The 25852-nt window shown below is 42.8% G+C and overlaps 1 protein-coding gene across 24 annotated transcripts in view; it reads right to left on the minus strand.

Moving 5' to 3' along the window:
* Positions 1-25852, minus strand: part of celf2 (cugbp, Elav-like family member 2) — a 985143-nt gene that overhangs the window by 490787 nt on the left and 468504 nt on the right. For all 24 annotated transcript variants that reach the window (XM_072562980.1, XM_072562977.1, XM_072562973.1 and 21 more), the window contains one exon: positions 23090-23125. Coding sequence is in view for 13 of the 24 variants with exons in the window: in XM_072562962.1 (XP_072419063.1) it covers positions 23090-23125 (36 nt within the window). In the remaining 11 variants the exon portion in view is untranslated. The remainder of the gene's footprint in view (positions 1-23089; positions 23126-25852) is intronic.

The following is a 25852-nucleotide window of genomic DNA, read 5'->3' on the forward strand; positions in this document are numbered from 1 at the left end:
ATCAATCCTTTTGCATTCGCCTGACAGCATGATGCAAAGAGTCCATCACTCTTCTTGTTTGATGGACTTATACATTCAGCTAAAGTAGAATTCAATCATTTTGGCCTGATCAAGCAACAAAGAAATAAGAACAAAGATCTGGGAGTAGGCCATTCTGCCCTTTAAGCCTGCTATGCCATTCAATATGGTTACAGCTGATTCTTGATCTCAATGTCATATTACTTCTTTCTTTCCTTAATATCTTAAATATATAAAAATGTGTCAATCTCTTTCTTAAATATATTCAATGACTTGGTCTTCTACAGATTCACTAACTTCTGAATGAAGAATGGTTCCCCATCTCAGTTCTAAATAGTCTATTTGTACCCAAGCTATGCCCTGGTTTTAGACTCCCCAACCAGGGGAATCATCCTTGCTGCATATAGTCTGGCCAGCTCTGCTAGAACTTTATGCATTTCAATCAGACCCTCCTCTCATCCCTCTAAACTGTAGTGAATACAGGCTTAGTTATAGAGTCAGAATTATCAAGTCATACAGCACAGAAACAGACCCTTCGGTTCACCCAGTCCATATTGAACAGGTTTTCGAAGCTAAACTAGTCTCACTTGTCTGCACTTGACCCATATCCCTCCAAACATTTCTTATTAGTGTATTCATCTGAACTATACCCACAATCACCACTTCCTCTGGACATTCATTCCATACACGAATCATTCTCTGTGTAAAAAAAAAATTGCCTCTCATGTCTTTTTTAAATCTTTCTCCTCTCACCTGAAAAATATGCCCCCTAATCTTGAAACCCCTAATCCCCCACCCTAGGGAAAAGACACCCGCCATTCACCTTATCTATATCCCCCATGTCTTCATAAACCTCTTAACCTCCTGTGCTCCAGTTAAAGTCCCAGCCTCTCCTGATAATTCAAACCCTCCATTTCCAGCAACTTCCCAGTAAATCTGTTCTGAACTCTCTCTTGTTGACCAATCTCTCCTCATAGGACATTCCTACCATCACCAATAGAAGCCTGGTGAATCTCTGCTACACTACCTCGATAACAAGTATATCCTTTCTTAGGTCGGGAGAGCAAACTGCAATGCAATATTCCAGGTCTCACCCAAGCTAAATAACTGCAATAAGATATCCCTACTTCTGACCTCAATTCCTCTTTCAATGCAGGCCTACCGATTGAGGATGATCAGCCGTGATCATAATGAATGGTGGTGCAGGCTCGAAGGGCAGAATGGCCTACTCCTGCACCTATTGTCTATTGTCTAACATCTCATTTGTTTTCCCAACTACTTACTGCACCTGCCTGTCTACTTTTATGGACAGTGTACAAGGACTCTCAAAGCCTATTTTACATCTACATTTGCCAATATCGCACTATTTTAATAATACTCTGCCTCTATTAACTTCTAATTAAATTATATCACACTCTGTTTGTAATTGGAAAATCACATTTAATTAAAGCCATCCCCAAAAATCTTCCAACATCATGTTTCAGCCTTGGGAACTCCAGTCACATAGAACGACACAGTTTACAGAATGGAACATCTGGTCAATGTTTACATCTACCTCTCATCTTCTTTATCTTGACCTTAAAACCTGTTCTCTTTTCTTCTTGCTGTCTCTGTTTCTTGTGTCGACTGAAAAACAGCCAATTAGACAAAAAGAATTCCAGATTTCCACATCCAGGTGTGCAGACACTGCTTCCTGATTTCTTTGCCTGGATTTTAATTCTCACTCGAGTAGTTGGAACGTACAATTCCGGTTGACCCTTTAGTGCAATACTCTGGTGTCTACAGCCACTGTCGGAGTGACTGCACTTACAGATATAGTTCATTGGCTGCAAGGATGAATTTGCTCACATCCCATGATTGGACAACACTAAGAAATTCTTCAACAAATGTATCAACCTGTTGTTTCAAACAAGACAAATTTAACCTTCAGACTGGGCAAAAACAAATCCTGAAGCCAGAAGAGAGAAGTGAAGAACTGGTGAGGTGGGGGGGGGGGGAAGGTGCTATATAAATGCATGTTTCTTGTCTGCTTCATTGGGTGCCTGTTAAAAACACAGAGCTGGAAAATGTCATTCACCTTGCGGCCAGTGGGGAGCTGCCCTTTGGCTGACATTTTTACACACAGTAGATTCGCCAGCTTTCACATCACATTAACGTGATGATTACTCGCTGATTATTTTCCTTGCTTTACTGCTTCAAAATGCAATGAATAAACACAGCCGAAACAGATCGCAACCCGCCCTTTGAAGAAACCCAATCCCATGGCAGCCAAGAGCAAGCTGCAGAAACAGCCACACCCCACCACGTGTCATGACTGAATGGAGAGCTGCACTGAAATGTGGAATCGACTGTCTGAAAAAGGGGGGGAGGGGAAGGGGCTTAGAATCACAGGAAATAGGTGGAGGGATCTGAAATAACTCCATACAGGCTGGTATCCAGTCACCAACTCACCCTTTGTTTACACATGGAGGGTCCTTGACTCTGATCCAGCTCCCTCAGAACCAGTTCTCAGAGCGAACAGAGCCAGATAAATGCTAGGTGATGCATTTGGAGAATCACATTTAGGTGTGAATTATACTGCAGAATCCTTAGGAACATTAATATACAGTTGGAGCTGACCTTGCAGGTCCACTGTTCCTTAAAAATGGCAAAACAGGCAGCCAAGGTGATTAAGAAGGTATAAGGCACGCCTACGTTCATTGCCCATGACATGGAGTACAAAGATTTGGTAAACCATGTTTCAGCAACAGGTAGTTCTATAACATGATGGTGGTGTTCTTGTGTGCCCCCACATAATAGAAAAATCATGCTTTAGAAACAGTGCTTAAACGTCGGCGATGTAATCGCGTTACAGCCAACACACATTTTAAACGTTTGCACTGTAGAAACAGTACCCCCAGTTTGTCAATCGCGTTATGGCAAATTCACATTAATGAAACACGCGTTGTGGCAAAAAGAGCTGTATATAAAACCCTCGTTAGGTTTGCATTTGGAGTATTGTGTGCAGTTTTGATCACCACATTATCAGAAGGCTGTGGAAGCTTTGGAGAGAGTGCAGAGAAGGTTCACCAGGATGTTGCCTGGTCTCAAGGGCATTGGCTATGAGGGAAGGTTAAAAAGACTAGGATTGTTTTCACAGGAAGACGGCGACCGAAAGGAGACCTGATAGAGGTCTACACGATTATGAGAGGCATAGGTAGGATGGATAGTCAGAGGCTTTTTCCCAGGGGGCACAGGCTCAAGTGGGGGCAAGTTTAAGACAGATGTGTGAGGCAAATTTTTCACACAGCGAGTGGCCAAAGCCAGAAACGCACTGCCAGAAGAAATGGTGAGAGCTGGCACAATAGTGTCATTTAAGGAGGCATCTAGATGGTTACATGAATAAGGGGGGAAATAGAGGGATAGTGACTGAATAAAGGCAGAAAGTTTGTTTTCTAGTTTAATTAGGGTGTGTTGACCGGCACAGTCTTGGAGAGCCAAAGGGCCTGTTCCTGTGCCGAACTGCTCATTTGTTCCTTATTCTTGCTCTCCGACACACCTGTTTTTTTTTTGTTTTTTTTTGCGCAAACCTTTATTCAAATTTCCACCACTAGGAAGAAAGGAAACACCCAAGCGGCCAGTGACAAGCAGTGCCTTGACATCAAAGGACAATGCTGAATCCCTGTTTATTTTTTTAAATTTTATTTTCCTTTTAGGAAGAAAGAAAATACCCAAGTGGCCAGTGACAAGCAGTGCCCTTGACACTCTCCGGACACACCTGTTTTTATCTATCAGCCAGGGCTCAAAGATTGGACCAGATTAACAGCTCCAATCAGGGAACTCCGACTCTATGATGTCCACCTGGCTGATCTCGTTACAAATACTACAGAATCCATTCAGACCATTCAGCCTGCTGCACAATTTAATAAGATCATAGATGACCTGATTTAACCTCAACTCTAGATTCCTGCATAATCCTGATAATCTTTCACCTCCCCTCTAATCAAGAATCCACCTATTTCTTCCTTAAATAAAATTTAAAGATTCTGCATTCACTGCCTTTTGGGGAAGGGATTACCAAAATCTTGCCATGCTGAGAGCAACCTTTTATTTTTAAATGATGATGTGGAGGTGGCAGTATTAAACTGGGGTGGACAAAGACAGAAGTCACACGACACCAGGGTGTAGTCCAACAGGTTCATTTGAAATGAACTGCACTGCTCTGAACGCTTGAGATTTCAGATGAACCTGTTAGACTATAACATGATTTTGTGTGACTTTGAAAACTGTTGTTCGAGTCTCCCAAAACAGGGATCATCCTTTCACCATCCGCTCAGTCAAGCTTCCTTAGGGTCTTATATGTTTCAATTGACTCTTCTAACTCCCAGAGGATACAGTCCTATGCTTTCCTCACTTTTAAACAGATTCTTATTTCTAGATTCACTCATGATAAAGCATTCCATTTGAATCCACAATGGTGAGCCACCCCCAGAATCTCATGCTTTAAATATATCACTTTGCGTTTCACCTAAACACAAGCACAGTGCAAATGCCACCATTTTCCTCCATAAGTCTCAGAAATCAACCCTGAGGACCTTCTCTGCTTAAATACTTAAATACGGTAAGCAAAACTTTACACTGCTGCCCAGATGTTATCTCACTAATATCCTGGACAGTTAGAATCCCTACAGTGTGAAAGCAGGCCATTCGGGCCATCAAGTCTACACCGATCTGCCAAAGAGCATCCCACCCAGAGCCACCCCTTTACATTTCCCACGGCCAATCCATCTAACTTGCACTTTTGGACTTTGGGAGGAAACCCAAACAGAGAACGTGCAAAATCCACACAGACAGTCGCTCAAGAGTGGAATCAAACCTGGGTCCGCGGTGCTATGAGGCAGCTGTGCTAACCAATGTGTTACCATGCTGCCCTAAGTTGTCATGAGGCTTCCTTACTTTTATACTCTAAACTATTTGTAATTAAGGCCAACATTTTATTTGCCTTCCTGATAACTTGCTGCACCTACATATTCACATTTCGCAATTCATGGTTTAAGTGTATCCTCTATAATTTGGTGTTCTGCAGATCCTTTCCCTCTCAGACAACCTCACATCTTTCCACATTGTTTCTGCACATTTACTCAACCTTTCTCCTTTAAGATTTAAAATTCTCTCTTCCCTACTTTCTTGCCGGCGTCTCAGGGTAACATCAGGACATTTGGCTGCAACAGTCAGTCCCTACATTCAGATGCAGGATAATGTGTGCAATGATCCCAGCTAATGTTATTGCTGGAGAAGTCCAATTCTAAGCTGAAATAAGCCTCAACAAAGATTTATTTTTGGTCTTACTATTCAAAAACAAATTAATAATGCTACAGATTTTGCTCTAATGGTAAAATAAAAGTTTGTGGTACAAAAGATAAAATAGAATTAGCCAAGCTACAAACAATTAACCAAACAATTAACTGTTAGCCATTAGCAGCAATAAAAAATTTAAAGATTTAGAAACTCATGAAGAGATACAACTCTAGTAATCCCAACAGGCACCCCTTTTACGTTACTCATACCAAGGAAAATCACAACCAAAAGGCTGACTTCCAATACTCTGTTCTTATAAACTAATTGCCTCTTCCTGAAACCTTCATACTGCTGAGCTTAGACTTTCTCAGTGTCACGTGATCTCTTCACGGTTTTAATTAAACATGTCTGGTCTAGAACTTTCAAAGTCAACTTCCTTACACGAAGGTAAGCTCTTTAACAATCCTAAACTACTTCCTTTTCTCAGAAGCAATTGCCTTACACATTTAGCTTTCATCAAAACTTTACAAAACTGCCAAACTGAAAGTCAAAGAGATTTTTTTCAAGCAATGGGTGTTTCCCATAAGCCCAAAACAAACAACTTCAATGCAAAGCCCTAATAGACTATACTATCTACTTATTTCATTCTGTCAATGAAAGCAAAGTCCCTTTGCTTTCCAGGAAATCACTCTGAAGATGGACAAGGGTGATCCAGTAGATGTAGTGTACCAGGACTTTCAGAAAACTTTTGATAAAGTCCCACATAGGAGGTTAGTGAGCAAAGTTAGGGCGCATGGTATTGGGGGCAAAGCACTAACTTGGATTGAGAGTTGGTTGGCTGATAGGAAACAAAGAGTCGTGATAAACGGCTCCATTTCGGAATGGCAGGCAGTGACCAGTGGGGTACTGCAGGGATCAGTACTGGGACTGCAGCTTTTTACAATATATGTTAATGATATAGAAGATGGTATTAGTAATAACATTAGCAAATTTGCTGATGATACTAAGCTGGGTGGTAGGGTGAAATGTGATGAGGATGTCAGGAGATTACAGGGTGACCTGGACAAGTTAGGTGAGTGGTCAGATGCAGTTTAATGTGGATAAATGTATGGTTATCCACTTTGGTAGCAAGAACAGGAAAGCAGATTACTACCTAAATGAAATCAATTTAGGTAAAGGGGCAGTACAGAGAGATCTGGGTGTTCTTGTACATCAGTCAAAGAAGGTAAGCATGCAGGTACAGCTGGTAGTGAAGGCGGCTAATAGCATGCTGGCCTTCATAACAAGAGGGATTGAGTATAGAAGCAAAGACGTTCTTCTGCAGCTGTACAGGGACCTGGTGAGACCACACCTAGAGTACTGTGTGCAGTTCTGGTCTCCAAATTTGAGGAAAGACATTCTGGCTATTGAGGGAGTGCAGTGTAGGTTCACAAGGTCAATTCCTGGAATGGCGGGATTACCTTACACTGAAAGACTGGAGAGACTGGGCTTGTATACCCTTGAGTTTAGAAGACTGAGAGGGGATCTGATTGAGACATATAACATTATTAAAGGATTGGACACTCTGGAGGCAGGAAACATGTTTCCGCTGATGGGTGAGTGCCGAACCAGAGGACACAGCTTAAAAATACAGGGTAGACCATTTAGGACAGAGATGAGGAGAAACTTCTTCACCCAGGGAGTGGTGGCTGTGTGGAATGCTCTGCCCTGGAGGCCCAGTCTCTGGATTCATTTAAGAAAGAGTTGAATAGAGCTCTCAAAGATAGTGGAATCAAGGGTTATGGAGATAAGGCAGGAACAGGATACTGATTAAGGATGATCAGCCATGATCATATTGAATGGTGGTGCAGGCTCAAAGGGCAGAATGGCCTACTCCTGCACCTATTGTCTATTGTCACTCTCTAATATTGTATTTTAAAACAAATCACCATGGCTACAAAAATACTTAGAAAGTAAATCATTAAACCCCTTCCTGGTTACAGATATTTCAGCAAGATTGGGGGGGAGGGGTGTGGTAAAAAAGGAGGGGGGGGGTGGCATTGCTAATTAGAAATGGTATAACGGCTGCAGAAAGGCAGTTCGAGGGGGATCTGCCTTTGGAGGTAGTATGGGCTGAAGTCAGAAATAGGAAAGGAGCAGTCACCTTGTTGGGTGTTTACTATAGGCCCCCCAATAGCAGCAGAGATGTGGAGAAACAGATTGGAAAACAGATTTTGGAAAGGTGCAGAAGCCACAGGGTAGTAGTCATGGGCGATTTCAACTTCCCAAATATTGATTGGAAGCTCTTTAGATCAAGTAGATTGGATGGGGCGGTGTTTGTGCAGTGTGTCCAGGAAGCTTTTCTAACTCAGTATGTAGATTGTCCGACCAGAGGGGAGGCCATATTGGATTTGGTACTTGGTAACGAACCAGGACAAGTGTTGGGCTTGTTCGTGGGTGAGCATTTTGATGATGGCGACCACAATTCTGTGACTTTCACCTTGGTTATGGAGAGAGAGGTGCATGCAACAGCGCAGGTTTTACAATTGGGGGAAGGGTAAATACGATGCTGCAAGACAGGATCTGAGGAGCATAAATTGGGAGCGTAGGAGTCAGGGAAGGATGTCATTGAAATGTGGAACTTTTTCAAGGAACAGATACGACATGTCCTTGATATGTATGTACCTGTCAGGCAGGAAAGAGATGGTCATGTAAGGAACCTTGGTTGACGAGGGAGGTTGAATGTCTTGTAAAGAGGAAGAAGGAGGCTTACATAAGTTTGAGGAAACAAGGTTCAGACAGAGCGTTGGAGGGATACAGGATAGCCAGGAGGGAGCTGAAAAAAGGGATTAGGAGAGCTGAGAGAGGGCATGAAAAATCTTTGGCAGGTAGGATCAAGGATAACCCCAAGGCCTTTTATGTGTACGTGAGAAACATGAGAATGAAGAGAACGAGGGTAGGTCCGATCAAGGACAGTAGTGGGAGACAGTGTATCGAGTCGGAAGTGATAGGAGAGGTCTTGAATGAATACTTTTCTTCAGTATTTACAAATGAGAGGGACCGTATTGTTGAAACGGACTGGTAAGCTAGAGGAGATACTTGTTAGGAAGATGTGTTGGGCATTTTGAAAAACTTGAGGATAGACAAGTTCCCTGGGCCTGACAGGATATATCCTAGGATTATGTGGGAAGCAAGAGAGGAAATTGCAGAACCGTTGGCAACGATCTTTTCGTCTTCACTGTCAATGGGGATGGTGCCAGGGGACTGGAGAGTGGCAAATGTTGTGCCCTGCTCAAAAAAGGGTAACCCAGGAATTACAGGCCAGTTAGTCTTACTTCGGTGGTAGGCAAAGTAATGGAAAGGGTACTGAGGAATAGGATTTATGAGTATCTAGAAAGACACTGCTTGATTAGGGACAGCCAGCACGGATTTGTGAGGGGTAGGTCTTGCCTTCCAAGTCTTATCGAATTCTTTGAGGAGGTGACCAAGCATGTGGATGAGGGTAGACCAGTGGATGTAGTGGACATGGATTTTAGTAAGGCATTTGATAAGGTTCCCCATGGTAGGCTTATATGGAAAGTGAAGAGGCATGGGATAGTGGGAAGTTTGGCCAGTTGGATAGAGAACTGGCTAACCGGTCGAAGTCAGAGAGTGGTAGTAGATGGTAAATATTCAGTCTGGAGGCCAGTTACAAGTGGAGTTCCGCAGAGATCAGTTCTGGGTCCTCTGCTGTTTGTAATTTTTATTAAGAAGAGGGAGTCGAAGGGTGGGTCAGTAAACTTGCAGACGATACAAAGATTGGTGGAGTTGTGGATAGTGAGGAGGGCTGTTGTCGGCTGCAAAGGGACTTAGATGTGATGTAGAGCTGGGCTGAGGAGTGGCAGATGGAGTTCAACCCTATCAAGAGTGAGGTTGTCCATTTTGGAGGGACAAATAAGGATGCGAAATACAGAGTTAACGGTAGGGTTCTTAGTAAGGTGGAGGAGCAGAGGTATCTTGGGTCTATGTTTATAGATCTTTGAAAGTTGCCACTCAGGTGGATAGAGCTTGTAAAAAGGCCTATGGTGCATTAGCGTTCATTAGCAGAGAGATTGAATTCAAGAGTCGTGAGGTGATGTTGCAGCTGTATAGGATCTTGGTAAGGCCACATCTGGAGTACTGTGTGCAGTTCTGGTCGCCTCATTTTAGGAAAGTTGTGGAAGCTTTGGAGAGGGTGCAGAGGAGATTTACCAGGATGTTGCCTGGAATGGAGAATAGGTCGTATGAGGATAGGTTGAGAGTGCTAGGCCTTTTCTCATTGAACGACAAAGGATGAGGGGTGACTTGATAGAGGTTTATAAGATGATCAGGGGAATAGATAGAGTAGACAGTTAGAGACTTTTTCCCCGGGTACAACAGTGTGTTACAAGGGGACATAAATTTAAGGTGAAGGGTGGAAGATACAGGGGGGATGTCAGGGGTAGGTTCTTTACCCAGAGAGTGGTGGGGGCATGAAATGTGCTGCCTGTGGGAGTGGCAGAGTCAGAATCATTGGTGACCTTTAAGTGGCAATTGGATAGGAACATTGATAGGTGCTTAACCTAGGACAAATGTTCGGCACAACATCGTGGGCTGAAGGGCATGTTCTGTGCTGTATTGTTCTATGTTCTATTTTCAGATACACAGAAACATCCCATTTGCCACTAGTTCAAAATTCAAAAACCTAAAATAAAAGATAATAAATTACACTGAAATCACAATCATGTGTCTAACTGTGAAGATAACTGCTTTCGTGAAAAAAAAGTATTCCATAATTAATGAGAAGTTTGAACATTGTAGGAGCAAATTACTGCAGATGCTGGAAACTGAACCAAAAACAAAAAAATGCTGGAGATCACAGCTGCAGGTCAGGCAGTGCCCAGGGAGACAAAACAAGCTGATGTTTCAAGTTTAGACTCAAAATGTTAGCTTGCTTTCTCTCCACGGATGCTGCCTGACCCGCTGTGCTTGCTAGCATTTTTAGTTTTCAGTTTTCAGACGTTTGAACAATGTTTTCCCAAGGGGTATGTTTTATTATTAATTGGTGAAATGTGGATGTTACTGGCTAGGCCAGCATTTATTGTCCATTCCTTACTGCCTGGAGAGCAGGGAAGAGTCAACCACATTGCTGTGGGTCTGGACTCACATGTAGGCCAGACCAGGTAAGGATGGCAGATTCCTTCCCTTAAGGCTTTATGGAACCAGACGAGTATATATGAAAATTAACAGTGGTCACATGGTTGTCATGAGACCCACCTTATTTTTAAATTCCAGATTTTTCAAACTAAATTCAAATTTCACCATCTGCCACAGTAGGATTCAAACCAGTGTCCTCTAATGACACGAACACCACAACATGGCTTTGTTTTCAGAGTTCCTTTGTTCATGAGTCTAAAAAGCTAACTAGCATTAAACAATTAGGAAGGCATATTTTATGCTGTGCTTCATTGTAAGGGGATTTGAGTACAAGAGTAAAGATGTCCTGCTGAAATTGTGTAGATCCTTGGTGCGACTGTTTCAGATAGCCAAGATTTAAGTTCTGGAATTTTCTGAGTCTCACCATCTCCCTCTCCCCTTTTTAAGATGCTCCTTTACCCTATCCCTTTAAACAACTTGTTACCTCCTGTCTCAAGTGCCTGCCTGCAGTGGATTAACATCAAATTTTGATTGTTAATGGTTCTGTGAAGTGTCCTGGGATGATTTGCGATATTAAAAGATGGTATGGATAGGTAAGTTGTTGTTGACAACATCCAAACAGCTGGTGGCTTTATCCCTCTGATGTACAAACATCTGGAGTTTCCAATAATGACCTTTCACTTTGTTTCCCTTTTAATAAAAACGATGTAAATTGACAGGGAGAAAAATCCGCAGTCCAAAAATAGACCGATATATTTTCCCAGTCCAGTTATTTATTTCTAATAACTGTATCTGAAGGTGAGGAGTACTTAGACAAACAAACATGTTGTATCTTACTTTATTCTTAGACTCATGGGGATGCACAGTGGGAACTGCTGAGCAAAACTACTTGGTATCGTGCACATTTGGTTACGTGAGAACATTGGACACTTATGTTATAGTTCATGACGATGCTGCTAAACCCAAAAAGAACTCTGCCCAAGGCTTTGAGGAACCGCCACTGTTTAACTATTACTCAACTGTTTCCCAAAATGGCTGCATTCCAGCACAGTTCTTAAGGATTCCAAACAGCAACCAAGCAATGAACTCAGCAACATCTGCCTAAATTACTACAAAGAAAAATAATTGTTGATTAAAATCAATCAACTGCTAATCAGCCCTGAATTACTGAGAGCTCTGCTAATCTAGTTTTAAAAAAAACACAGACAAGAATCCCTGTTAGCTTTGCTTACTACTGACAAACTTGACAGAATGTGCAAGTGTTATAGCATATGGAACTGAAATGTTTACTTCCCCCGCAAGCAGAGATTAATAAATGTATCCTTTACCCACTGACAATGTCAACGTAGCTTATTCTGTGTCCCCACAACTTCATCTGCTCCCAATCCCCACAGCTTTTGTTGAGGTGCAGACCCCAGGTACATTGAAACAGGAGGAAGCACCTTGGGCCTATTTCGCTACTTACTTAGCTCCTGGCTGATCCACAAACCAGGACTCCACATACCCACCCTCACCAATATCTCTCAACAGAAAGGTCAGCAAATTCAATTCGTCAGAGTTTTAACATTAATCATTGTTGGGATATCATTTGCACAACAGATTTCTAAATGCTTCCAATCATTGTGACGTGATGCGTTTCCTAATTTCACTCCTGACAAAGTCGGGTTTTGACCACAAATAAACACAGAAATTGCTGGAAAAGCTCAGCAGGTCTGGCAGCAGAGAAATCAGAGTTAACGTTTCGGATCCAGTGACCTTTCATGGTTTTCACCATGCCTCCTTGTCCTAGAATCTAGTTCCCTTAACATCTTGAATACTCCTAACAAAAACACCTTCTCAACTTCCAAGGAATACAAACTTAGCCTTAAATTAATTAAATTTATTTTAAACCTCTCCTCTAGCTTAATGAATCAACACATCGTTCTGGTAAATTCACACTGCTTTTCCTTCAAGGCTAATTTATGTTGTAACCTGCTTGCAGTATCGTGGATTGAATCTAATCCAGGATAATGTAGCAGAACTAGAACATCAGTTTGTTACTCAACACCTCTCAAATCATCCCCACACAGGAAGTCTTCAAAGTGTAATCCTGACCAATAATCATACTGTAGGCTATCCCCACTCCACAATTTCCTTTCTCGGTTAAGATTTCTAGTCTTCACAATCTTTCATTTCCAATCTCTGTTCTATGTATTGTTCACGACCAAACAGAAGCCAGGTTCCCAAAAGAAAAACTAAGAACTATAATGCTGGAGATCTGAAACACAAGCTAATATTGCTAGAGAAACTCAGCAAGTCTGGCAGCATCAGTGCCTGATTCTGCATTCTTTCCCCTAGGTAACTGGAGCTAGGATTTGCAATAATACTGAAAGAAACTTATACTGCTGTGACGTTTGTACATAAAAACAGAAAATACAGAAAACGTTTTGCATTGATTCAGGTGAAAAGTCAACTGCCCAAAATGTGAACTTTTCCTCTCCATATATGCTGCCTGGCATCTGCAATACTTCAGAATTTTGCGCTTTGATCATCTTGGATTAGAATGCTTCCATGCGATTATGGTGACATCAGTTCCTGCCAAAATGACACTTTGATGTTTTTACCTCAGTAATCTAAGGATAAAGAGGCAGGTCAATAAAGTTGAGAGACAAATCAGAGGGGCTGAACACCCTCCTTCCATTCCTATATGACTGGGTATCTCAGTATTGGTCAATGCCATCAAACAATAGATCTTTTAACTGTGATTCCTCATTGTAACAGCTGTACGTTAACCTCATGATATGGGATGGTTTATCCTGATTGACAGCAAATTGTGAACTTAGAAATCTAAAGTCACAAAATGCCTCTCATAGTCATTTCATGTTACTTGTGGGGCTTTACAAGGGAGGTGTTGATCTCATGAGGGTCTGTCAAGGCTGACAGTCAAACCTGAGTGAGCAATTTAGACAAAAGAGAGTCAGTGGATGTGATTTATCTAGATTTCTACAAGGCCCTTCAGAAAGCCGCTAAACAAGATAAGAACCCATGGTGCTGGGAGCAAGGTACTGGCATGGGTAGAGGATTGGCTGACTGGCAGAAGATGGAGAGTGGGGATAAAGGAGCCTTTTTCAGGATGGCAGCCGGTGATTGGTGGAGAAGAATGAGATACGGGATATTAGACTAGAAAGGATTGAGGTTAGTAAGGAGGAGGTGTTATCAATTCCAGAAGGAGTGAAAGTAGACAAGTCCCTTGGGCTAAATGGGATTTATCTGGGAAGCTAGGGAGGAGATGGCGGATCCTTTGGCCTTGATCTTTGAGTCATCATTGTCTATAAGTTTAGTACCAGAGGACTGGAGGATTGCAAATGTGCGCCTGTTCAAGAAGGGCAGTAGAGATGACCCAGGTAATTATAGACCACTGAGCCTTACTTCTGTTGTAGGAAAAGGATTATAAGAGATAGGATTTGCAATCATCTAGCAAGCAACAATTGGATTGCAGATAGTCAACATGGTTTCGTCAAGGGCAGGTCATGTCTCACAAACCTCACTGAGTTTTTTGAGAAGGTGACCAAGAATGTGGATGAGGGTAGGGAAGTTGACGTGGTGTACATGGAGGTAAAAACAATGACTGCAGATGCTGGAAACCAGATTCTGGATTAGTGGTGCTGGAAAAGTTCAGGCAGCATCCAAAGAGCAGTACAATTGACGTATCGGGCAAAAGCCCTTCATCAGGTGGTGTACATAGACTTCAGTAAAGCCTTTGATAAGGTTCCACATGGTAGGCTGTTGGAAGAAATGCAGAGGCATGGGATTGAAGGTGATTTAGCAGTTTGGATCAGGAACTGGCTTTTTATAAGAAGTCAGCAAGTAGTGGTTGATGGAAAATATTCAGCCTGGAGTCCGGTTATTCATGGTGTGCCACAAGGATCTGTTTTGGGACCATTGCTGCTTGTCATTTTTATAAATAACTTGGACGCAGGCATAAGGTGAATGGGTTAGTAAGTTTGCAGATGACACTAAAGTCGGCGGAATAGTGGACGGTGTGGAAGAATGCTGCAGGTTGCAGGGGGACTAGGATAAACCGCAGCATTGAGCTGAGAGGTGGCAAATGGAGTTCGATGCAGCTAAATGTGAGGTGATTCACTTTGGCAAGAATAACAGGAAGGCAGAGCACTGGGTCAATGGAAAGATTCTTGGTAGTGTGGATGTGCAGAGGGTTCTTGGAGTCCATGTGCATAGACCCCTGAAATTTACCATCCAGGTTGATAATGTTGTTAAGAAGGCATACGGTGTGTTAGGTTTCATTGGTAGAGGGATTGAGTTCCAGAGCTGTAACGTCACGCTGCAACTATATAAAATGCTGGTGCGGCTGTACTTGGGATATTGTGTACAGTTTTGGTCGCCCCATTACAGCAAGGATGTGGAAGCTTTGGAAAAGGTGCAGAGGAGATTTATCAGGATGTTGCCTGGTTTGGAACGAAGGTAAAAACAATGACTGCAGATGCTGGAAACCAGATTCTGGATTAGTGGTGCTGGAAGAGAGTTGAGGCAGCATCTAAGTAGCTTCGAAATCGACGTTTCGGGCAAAAGCCGGTCTTATGAGGAACGGCTGAGGGACGGGTCTGTTCTCATTGGAGAAAAAAAGGCTAAGAGGGGATTTGACAGACACATACAAGATGATCAGAGGATTAGATAGGTAGACAGTGAGAGTCTTTTTCCTTGAATGATGATGTCAGCGTGTACGAGGGGACATAACTACAAATTGAGGGGCAATAGATTTAAGACAGATGTTAGAGGCAGGTTCTTTACTCAGAGAGTGGTAAGGGCATGGAGTGCCCTACCTGCCAATGTAGTTAACTCAGCCACATTAGGGAGATTTAAACAATCCTTGGATAAGCACATGGATGATGATGGGATAGTGTAGGGGGAGGGGCTTACATTAGTTCACAGATCGCTGCAACATCAAGGGTCGAAGGGCCTGAAAAGCGCTGCATTGTTCGACGTTCTACGCAATGTCAGCATTAATTTCAAGACAGCTAGAATACCACAGCAGGGATGTACTGCTGAAGCTGTCGAAGGCTCTGGTCAGACAACATTTGGAATATTGTGAGCAATTTTGAGCCTCATACCAAGGAAGGATTTGCTGGTGTTGGAGGGGGTCTACAGGAGGTTAACAAGAACGATCGCAGGATTGAAGGGTTTGCCATAAGAGGAGTGGTTGAGGACTCTGGGGCTGTACTTGACGGTGTCATTAAAACTTAGTGAATACTGAGAGGCCTGAATAGAGTGGATGGGGAGAAAATGTTTCCACCAGTAGCAGAGACCATGGCCTGAGGGCACAGCCCCGGAGTGAAGGGATGACCCCCTTAGAACTGAGATGAGGAAGAATTTCTTCAGCCACAGGTTTGTGAATCTGTGGAGACCATTGCCACAGACAGCTGTGGAGGCCAAGTCATTCGGTGTATTTGAGACAAAGATAGATGAGTAAGGGGATCAAAAGTTACATGGAGAAGGCAGGAGAAACAGGGTTCAGAAAGATATCAGCATGATCAAATGGCAGAGCTGACTTGATGGGCTCATGGACTATTTATGGAGTGAGATTTCCTCAGAAATCTGTTCATGATGAATTTGCTAATGTGATTTTTTTTTAAAAAAAGAGAAAAGCTTTCATCCTCCTTTGAAGGGATGTAAACAATAGGATTGTTTGTAATTCTTATTCTCAGAGCCAGAGTGTTTTAGTTCAATGAGATAATCCTTCATGAAGCAACAGCTCTCTAAGGTTGCTTACTCTTTGATGGACTCCTGCTAATGACAAGTACACAATGCTCTGTTCATTAATGACACTCAAACACAGAAATAGCCCTGCCCCTGGACTCCTGCCATCCCTGTACTGCTCTTTGTTGGCTTGCCTTTCCGGTTAAAATGTGCTCCAAGGTCTACAACTCCCACAGCTGAAGAGGGGGAATCCTGCATCTTGACTTGTATGGGAGACAAAACATCTGATTTTCCAATAAAAAGATCACTTGGGATAGTTTGGAATATTAAAGCATGCATTTTAGATTCAATACTCCCGGTCCCCAGCTTTGTACCTAATGCCAGTTTTCATGGAGCCCATCAAATTCAATTATAGGTCCTGTAGGAATTTCCGTCAATAATTTGGTCTATAGTTGTGGGGATCATCCTCCGAGATTATTAGCTGACATTGCCATATGACATCATATCCACGAAGCAGCTAAATCACCAGTTTTGGCACAAGTGACTAAATTACTACCAACTGCTCAGAAACCACGTGGATCAGGATTCCCCCCACCAAAACAGCACGAGTCTTTGATCTGCGGCCTCATCAGCAGGAAGCTGGGGAAGGGAATTTGTTATGTTCCACCCCTCAAACATCAGCATTTTCTCTTAGAGCAGTGATCTCCATCAGGACCAACGTAGGACGATAGATTACGGAAAGATTATTGGCGATTCCTGACTTGAACCATTGAAATGGCCATTCATGGTGACGCACCCATCGCTTCAAACAAGCATCTCGTCCTCTCTCCTAACTTCATGTCACACAGCAGTGTCATTTCTTTTTGTCTGAAGTGATTCAAAGCATTTCTTTAAGGGAAACCAGGGCCTAGCAACAGTCTTGCCAATGGTGCCCATGTCTTGAGACTGATATCTTTTCTAAAATAAAGCCACTACAGCACCAACATTTCTTGTTCCTTCACCTTTTAATTTGATTCTCAAACAAGTGGGAAATCAAAGTATTTTCACATAAACAATATGCAGTCAAGTATTTTCATAATGATAGATTTGTAAAATTAACTTTTATGTGCAGGATTACATTTCTGGGAGTTGCTATTCAATTTGGTGATATCTGCTCCATTGGAAGAAAGTGTGATAGTCTTCAATTTAATATCATCCATGTGGTAGCTGGTAGTGCATTCCACACACAAACACACAACACACACACACAACACACACACACCACACACAACACACCACACACAACACACCACACACAACACACCACACACAACACACACACACACACACACAACACACACACACACAACACACCACACACACAACAAAAACACACACACACACAACAAAACACACACACACACACAAACACACAACACACACACACAACACACCACACACAACACACCACACACACAACACACCACACACAACACACCACACACAACACACCACACACAACACACCACACACACAACAAAAACACACACACACAACACACACACACACAACACACACACACACAACACACACACAAAAACACACACACACACAACAAAAACACACACACAACAAAAACACACACACACACACAACACACAAACACACAACACACACACACAACACACCACACACACAACAAAAACACACACACACACACACACAACACACAAACACACAACACACACACACAACACACCACACACACAACAAAACACACACACACACACACAACAAAACACACACACACACAACAAAACACACACACACACACACCAAACACACACACACACAACACACCACACACACAACACACACACACAACAAAAACACACACACACACACACAACACACCACACACACAACACACACACACACAACACACACACAACAAAAACACACACACACACAACAAAAACACACACACAACAAAAACACACACACACACACAACACACAAACACACAACACACACACACAACACACCACACACACAACAAAAACACACACACACACACACACACAACACACAAACACACAACACACACACACAACACACCACACACACAACAAAACACACACACACACACACAACAAAACACACACACACACACACCAAACACACACACACACAACACACCACACACACAACACACACACACAACAAAAACACACACACACACACACAACACACCACACACACAACACACACACACACAACACACACAACAAAAACACACACACACACACAACAAAACACACACACACACACAACAAAACACACACACACACACACCAAATACACACACACACCAAACACACACAACAAAACACGTACAACACACACAAACAAAAAATACACACACACAAACACGCACAACAAAACACGCACAACACACACAACAAAACATGCACAAAACACACAACAAACAACACACACACAACACACCAAAAACACAACAAACACACACAACAAAACACGCACAAAACACACACAACAAAACACGCACAACACACACACAACAAAACACGCACAACACACACAACAAAACACGCACAACACACACAACAAAACACGCACAACACACACACAACCCACACACAACACATAACCCACACACAACAAACACACACAAGAAAACACACACACAACACACACACCACTCTGTGTAAAGAACCTACCTCTGATATCTCCCTTGAACTTTTCTCCAATTACCTTAAATTTACGCCCCTTGTGATAGCCACTTTTCCCTGGGAAAAAAAGTTTCTGACTGTTCACTCTACCAATGCCTCTCATTATCTTGTACACCTCTATCAAATCACCTCTCACCCTTCTTCGCTCCAATGAGAAAAGCCCTAGTTTGCTCAACCTTTTGTCATAAGACATGCCCTCCAGTTCAGGCAGCATCCTGGTTATTCTCTGCTCTCTCTCTCAAAAGCTTCCACATCCATCTATAATGAGGCGTCCAGAACTGAACACAATATTCCAAGTGTGGTCGAACTAGGACTCTATACAGCTGCAGCATAACCTCATGGCTCTTAAACTCAATCCCCCGGGTAACGAAAGCCAACATACCGCACACCTTCTTAACAGGCTTATCAACCTGGGTGGCAACTATGAGGGACCAAAGGACACGGACCCCAAGATCCCTCTGTCCCTCCACAGTACTAAGAATCCTGCCTTTAACCCTGCATTCTGTATTCAAATTCAACCTTTCAAAATGAATTGCTTTGCATTTTTACAGGTTGAACTCCATCTGCCACTTATCAGCCCAGTTCTGCATCCTGTCAATGTCTGTTGCAAACTACAACAGCCCTCCACACTATCTACCACTCCACCTGCCTTTGTTACATTGGCAAACTTACTAACCCACCCTTCCACATCCTCATCCAAGTCATTTATGAAAATCACAAAGAGCAGAAGTCCCAGAATTGATCCCTGTGGACCACCACTGGTCATTGAACTCCAGGTTGAATATTTTCCATCTACCAGTACTCTCTGTCTTCTATGGGCCAGCCAATTCTGTGTCAGACAGCTAAATTTCCCCGTATCCCATACCTCCTTATTTTCTAAATGAGCATACCATGGGGAACCTTATCAAACACGTTACTAAAATCCACGTACACCACATCCACTGCTCTACCTTCATCAATGTGTTTGGTTACATCCTCAAATAACTCAATAAGGCTTGTGAGACATGATCTGCCTCTCACAAAGCCATGCTGCCTATCTCTAATCAAAGCATGGTTTTCCAAGTAATCAGAAATCCTATGTCTCAGAACCCTGTCCAATAATTTGCCCACCACAGAGATAAGACGGACTGGTCTATAATTCCCAGGATTATCTCTATGCCGTTTCTTGACCAGGGTAATAACATTTGCCACCCTTCAATCATCTGATACTACTCCAGTAGACAGTGAGGATGCAAAGATCATCACCAAAGGTGCAATCTCTTCACTCACATCCTGTCGTAACCTTGGGTATATCCTGTCTGGCCCGGGGACTTATCTATCCTTATGTTTTTCAATATTTTCAGCACATTCTCCTTCTTAACATCAATCTGTCCAAGCATATCAGCCCATTTCATGCTGTCCTCACAAATGGAAAAGCCCCTCTCAGTAGTGAATACTGAAGCAAAGTATTCATTAAGGCCTCCAGGCACAAGTTCCCTCCACTATCCCTGATCAGCCCTGTCCTCACTCTGGCTGTTCTCTTGTTCTTCATGTAAGTGTAGAATGCCTCAGGGTTTTCCTTAATCCTACCCACTAAAGTTCTTTTATCCCCTGTCTAGCTCTCTTAAGTCCATTCTTCAGTTCCTTCCTGGCTACCTTGTGACCCTCTAGAGCCATGTCTGATCCTTGCCTCCTCAACCTTAATCAAGATTCCTTCTTGCTCTTGACTAGATGTTCCACATCCCTTGTCACCCAAGGTTCCATCACATAAACTTAACCCAAACTTCGCCCTCACTCTAACCTTAACCCTAACCATCCCTTCCTTGTCTCAGTGGAACAAACCTATCCAGCATGATTAGCAAGTGCTCCCTAAACAACCTCCACATTTCTGTCATGCACTTTCCTGAGAACATCCATTCTCTATTTAGGAGCTCCAGTTCCTGCTTAATAACATTGTAATTCCCCCTCCCTCAATTAAATACTTTCCCATGCCTCCTATCCCTCTCATGACTATAGTAAAGATCAGTGAGTTGTGATCACTGTCACTGAAATGCTCTCCCACCCGAGAGATCTGACACCTGGCCTGGTTCGCCAAATCCAATATGGCCTCCCTTCTCTTGTTCTTCATGTAAGTGTAGAACATGAAGAACATGTTGGCCTATCTACATATTGAGCCAAGATTCCTTCCTGGATATACTTGATAAAACTACTCCATCCAAGCTATTTGGATTAAGGAGGTTCCAATCAATATTAGGAAACTTAAAATCAGCCATGACAACAACCCTGTTATTTTTACACATTTCCAAAGTCTGCCTCCCAATCTGCTCCTCCGTGTCTCTGTTGCTATTGGGAAGGCTGTAGAAAACTCCCAATAAAGTGACTGCTCCTTTCCTGTTTCTGACTTCCACCCGTACTGACTCTGTAGACAAACCCTCCTTGACAACCTCCCTTTCTGCAGCAGTGATACTATCCCTGATTAGCAATGCCACTCCCCTACCTCTTATCTCCCCCAAACCATTCCTTTTGAAACATCTAAACCCTGGAACATCCAACAGCCATTCCTGTCCCTGTGATATCCAAGTCTCCGTAACGGCCACAATATCATAGAGCATGGATCAGTACTTGGAACTGAGTTTGTCAGAGCTGAAAATGTGTTGCTGGAAAAGCGCAGCAGGTCAGGCAGCATCCAAGGAGCAAGAGAATCGACGTTTCAGGCAGGAGCCCTTCTTCAGGAAACGTCGATTCTCCTGCCCCTTGGATGCTGCCTGACCTGCTGCGCTTTTCCAGCAACACATTTTCAGCTCTGACCTCCAGCATCTGCAGTCCTCACTTTCTCCTCCGAGTTTGTCACCCTTATTCCTGATACTATTTGCATTATAATAGATTAGAGGATATCAATTGCCTTTCTGTATTATTCAAAAGGATGCAATAAGTATACAATTCCTAACCAGAAAAGACTACATTTATTTGTTGAGGGAATACCCTGTGAATATCAAAACCTCAAAAAGAAATTCAGAATACATTGCTGCTGTTCATATCACATCCCTCACCAAATTCCACTTATCAATCACTCCTGTCTTTATGGACTTACATTTGCTCTCAGGCCCTGAAATCTTGAATTTAAAATAGTCATCATAAAACAAAAGGTACAAATTCCTCCACAGCTCTTTTCTGGCTCCACAACCCTCCGAGAACTCTACACTCCTCCCACTCTGTCTCACACATCCATCAAATTTCTTCCATTGGTGACAAAGTTTTCAGCTGCTTGGGTCAACTCCGGAACACTCTCTTGGATCTTCCCTGTCCATCCAACCCTCTCTTTCCTTTTCAGACACTCCTTAGAACCCATTACTTCAATCAAGCCATCTCGCCCTCTCTCCTAACATCACTTCCTAACATTCCGGGTTCAATTCCCGCCTCAGGCGACTGACTGTGTGGAGTTTGCACGTTCTCCCCGTGTCTGCGTGGGTTTCCTCCGGGTGCTCTGGTTTCCTCCCACAGTCCAGAGATGTGCAGGTCAGGTGAACTGGCCGTGCTAAATTGCCCGTAGTGTTAGGTAAAAGGGGTAAAAGGGGATAGGGGCATGGGTGGGTTGCGCTTCGGCGGGTCGGTGTGGACTTGTTGGGCCGAAGGGCCTGTTTCCACACTGTAATGTCATCTAATTTGCCAAAACCTAAAAACTTTCATCCAGCAGCGTCAACTCTTTTTTTTGTCTGAGGGGATTCAGAGTGTTTCTTTAGCTCATGCCACAACATCAGTGTAAGTTGCTGTTCTGATAAGAGTGTCAAAATAAACCAAGAAAGGTCAAAAATTAATTTGAGAAAAAGCAAATTCAGGACTAATATCAGAATATTCTGCAAACAATGAGCAATTAATTCATTCAGCTAGGATGGTGGATGCAAAGAAGATTGCAAGTGACTTAGTGACAGTTGGATGTGACCATGTTTTCTACATGGATGAGCTGAGTTACAGTGAATAGCTTTCTTCATCTGTATTTATCGTGTGACCTTCAGAAGCATTATGGAGGAAATCAGCAGGGGTGCACAAGACCTCTGAGCTGAAAAAAAATAAATCAACTAATTTGCTGGTTCTACAGAAGCTCCCTCCCAACTGCACAATTATCCTTTATTCCAATCTAACACAGACGTGCAGCACTGCCTCAAAATGTGAGAGTGACCCTTTTTCTCACTCCCAGTCCAAGCTGGAATAAAAAGGAACAGTCTGTCGGCCAGAGAAACACAGAACCAGTGTCCTACCTTTGTAATGATCCAGTTACCTCTGGGCTGCTCTGCCTGCAAAAGAGAAGGAAAGCATTAATATTAAGAGCAAAATCCCACGGTCAGTTTTCAGATCTCTCTCATGATGTCATGAACTCTCGCTAAGTTGGGGGTCATACAGTCTGCTGGGAGGAACGGAGATGCAGAGTATTTCTTAAATGGTGTTGGAGACATTTTGATATCCACCAGGTGTGAAGGTATTGGCAGTGTTCTGGGGTGGACAAAGTCAGAAGTCACACGACGCTAGGTTACAGTCCAAAAGGTTTATTTGAAATCACAAGCTTTCGAAACGCTCTTCTTTCATCAGATGTGATTTCAAATAAACCTGTTGGACTATTGCCTGGTGTCATGTGACTTCTGATGGTGCCCAAAGGGACCTCTGTGTTCTTAACCCCAGGTTATGGAATGGTAACAAGCCAATGCCACAAGCAGTTAGAAAGGGGAGCAATATGGCGGAATTTAACCCAAGAGGATTCAGTACAGGAGTACAAAATGTCTTGCTTCAATTGTGTGGAACCCTTGCCACAGCCACCACACCCCAGCATCCCCCCCAAAAAAAAACTCAAGGAAGGATATACTTGCCATAGAGGGAAGGTTATGGAGTGTCACTAAACTAATCACTGGGATGGATGCAACTGTCCTATTTAGAGACTGAAGAGGCTGAGCTTCTGATCTGTAGGAGTTCAGAAGAATGAGAGGTGATCTGACTAAAACTTGCAAGAATTCTTAAAGGCTTAAACAGGGGAGGTGCAGAAACGATCATGAGCCATTGAGTCGGATGACAGTCTCATCCCTGTATCCGAATGCAAGCCAGTCCTCCACAGCCAGGAGCCACTAATTGGGAAGAGGAAACCTGCTCAGCTCTCTAACCCAGGAGTGCTGTGGCCTTCTCGAGGGCCACACTCTCAAATGGATACCATAGCTTCGACCAGCCTGGGCTGCACACTGCAAGGAAAAGGTGCAGGCAGGTGACACATGGAGGCAGATTCTGTCTATGTTTTAGCTTCACACAGAGACAGTAGAGCCTTCGAAATCATCTGCACTGCTTGTCCATCCATTCAAGGTCAATAAAAGTTAATATACAGCAATGTGTATCCCAGTGATGCGGTGACCTACAGTGCAGCACCATACACAGCCTTAGCTCATAGCACCTGAGTGCCGTAATTATCATCTGTTCTTGCTCTGACCTTTCAACATGGGTCATCATGTTGAGACATGCATTTCACAACTCTTCTCCACTTTGTAACAAATAGTTCAATAAAATCTTGCTAAGCTAGCAACAGAATCCAATCTTCTGACTTTGATCGCTTACAACAAGCACACTTTTAGGTAAAAAGTTTAAACCGGTTGAAATTGTTGGCACGTTCGCATGAGGATTTTGTTCCAATGGCAACAGCCATTGCCTGCTAATGCACCCAAAATGGTTATTCTAGTAGTATCTAGAGAGTGAAGACATTATTGTACAACTTATTAGGCTCATTAGGAACATTAAGTGTGTATAAAACAAATAGCCAAGGCACGAAAAACAGTACGATGGGAAATAACATTCTGATTTTTGTACTCAGGACTGCATAGGGTTTGTTGATTGCTTCGTTAGCCTGTTGTGTCACCTTCGAAAATTCATAAAAACAACCCTAGATCTCTCACCCTGCACCTTTTTTTACAATTGTACTACATAGCTCGCATCCTTTCCTTATGCTTTATCAAAATGTATTATTTTGATAAAATCTATTCATTTCGAATTTCATCTGCCCATTTCACCAGCTTTTGTTCGCAAGTTTTGAGAAGATTTGTAGCTCAGGTTGAGGTTCTGGATGTAGGTTTACTCGCTGAGGTGGAAGGTTCGTTTTCAGACGTTTTGTCACCATACTGGGTAACATCATCAGAGAGTCTCCGGATGAAACACTGGTGGCATGGCCTGCTTTCTATTTATGTGTTTAGGTTTCCTTGGGTTGGTGATGTGGAAATGATGTCACCACAGGAAATGACATCACCAGCCAAAGAAACCTAAACACATAAATAGAAAGCAGGCCATGCCACCAATGCTTCATCTGGAGGTTTAGTGATGATGTCATCTAGTGTGGTGACGAAACATCTGAAAACGAACCTTCCAGCTCAGTGAACAAACCTACTTCCAGAGCCTGTGTCCTTTTAAAGTCTATTAGTATCTTCCTCACATCCCATTGCAGCTTTGCAAATTTCAAAACTATGCCCTGCACCCCCAAAAATCAGTCATTAATGTGGTTTGAAAACAGAAATGGAGTAGTGTTTTGAACTGTTCAGCATTAGGATCATTGCATATGTATTAGAAATGAAACCTTTACCCTACCAGCCCTCGATTCTTGGCCAGCTCTTGTGGTATAATGGAAGTGTCCTTAGCTCTAGGCCAAGAGACTTAGGTTTACGTCTCTTCTGCTTCATATGTGTATAATAACATGTCTGAAGAGGATGATTAAAAAGATCTATGAATGAAGCATGCAAATCAGATCCCAGCTAAATTTATCATCCTCAGAATGGTTAAAGCACTGCTCAAGTTCCCCACTCTAATATCCTGCAGTCAGACTTGAACCTGCAACCTCAGAGTCAAATGTGTCATCAAGCAGATCAAACGCAGAATGCGATAAAAGCCAAGTTTGAAGTTATCAATTTCCCTACATGGTGACTATTTCCAATTGGGAAGAAAAGGCAGGCTGTCGAGAGATGATAATAATGTGATTTTCCACTAGCAAAAATCAGCAGGCA

The sequence above is a fragment of the Chiloscyllium punctatum genome, chromosome 44 (assembly GCF_047496795.1).
Source record: "Chiloscyllium punctatum isolate Juve2018m chromosome 44, sChiPun1.3, whole genome shotgun sequence".
Classification (NCBI taxonomy): Eukaryota; Metazoa; Chordata; class Chondrichthyes; order Orectolobiformes; family Hemiscylliidae; genus Chiloscyllium; species Chiloscyllium punctatum.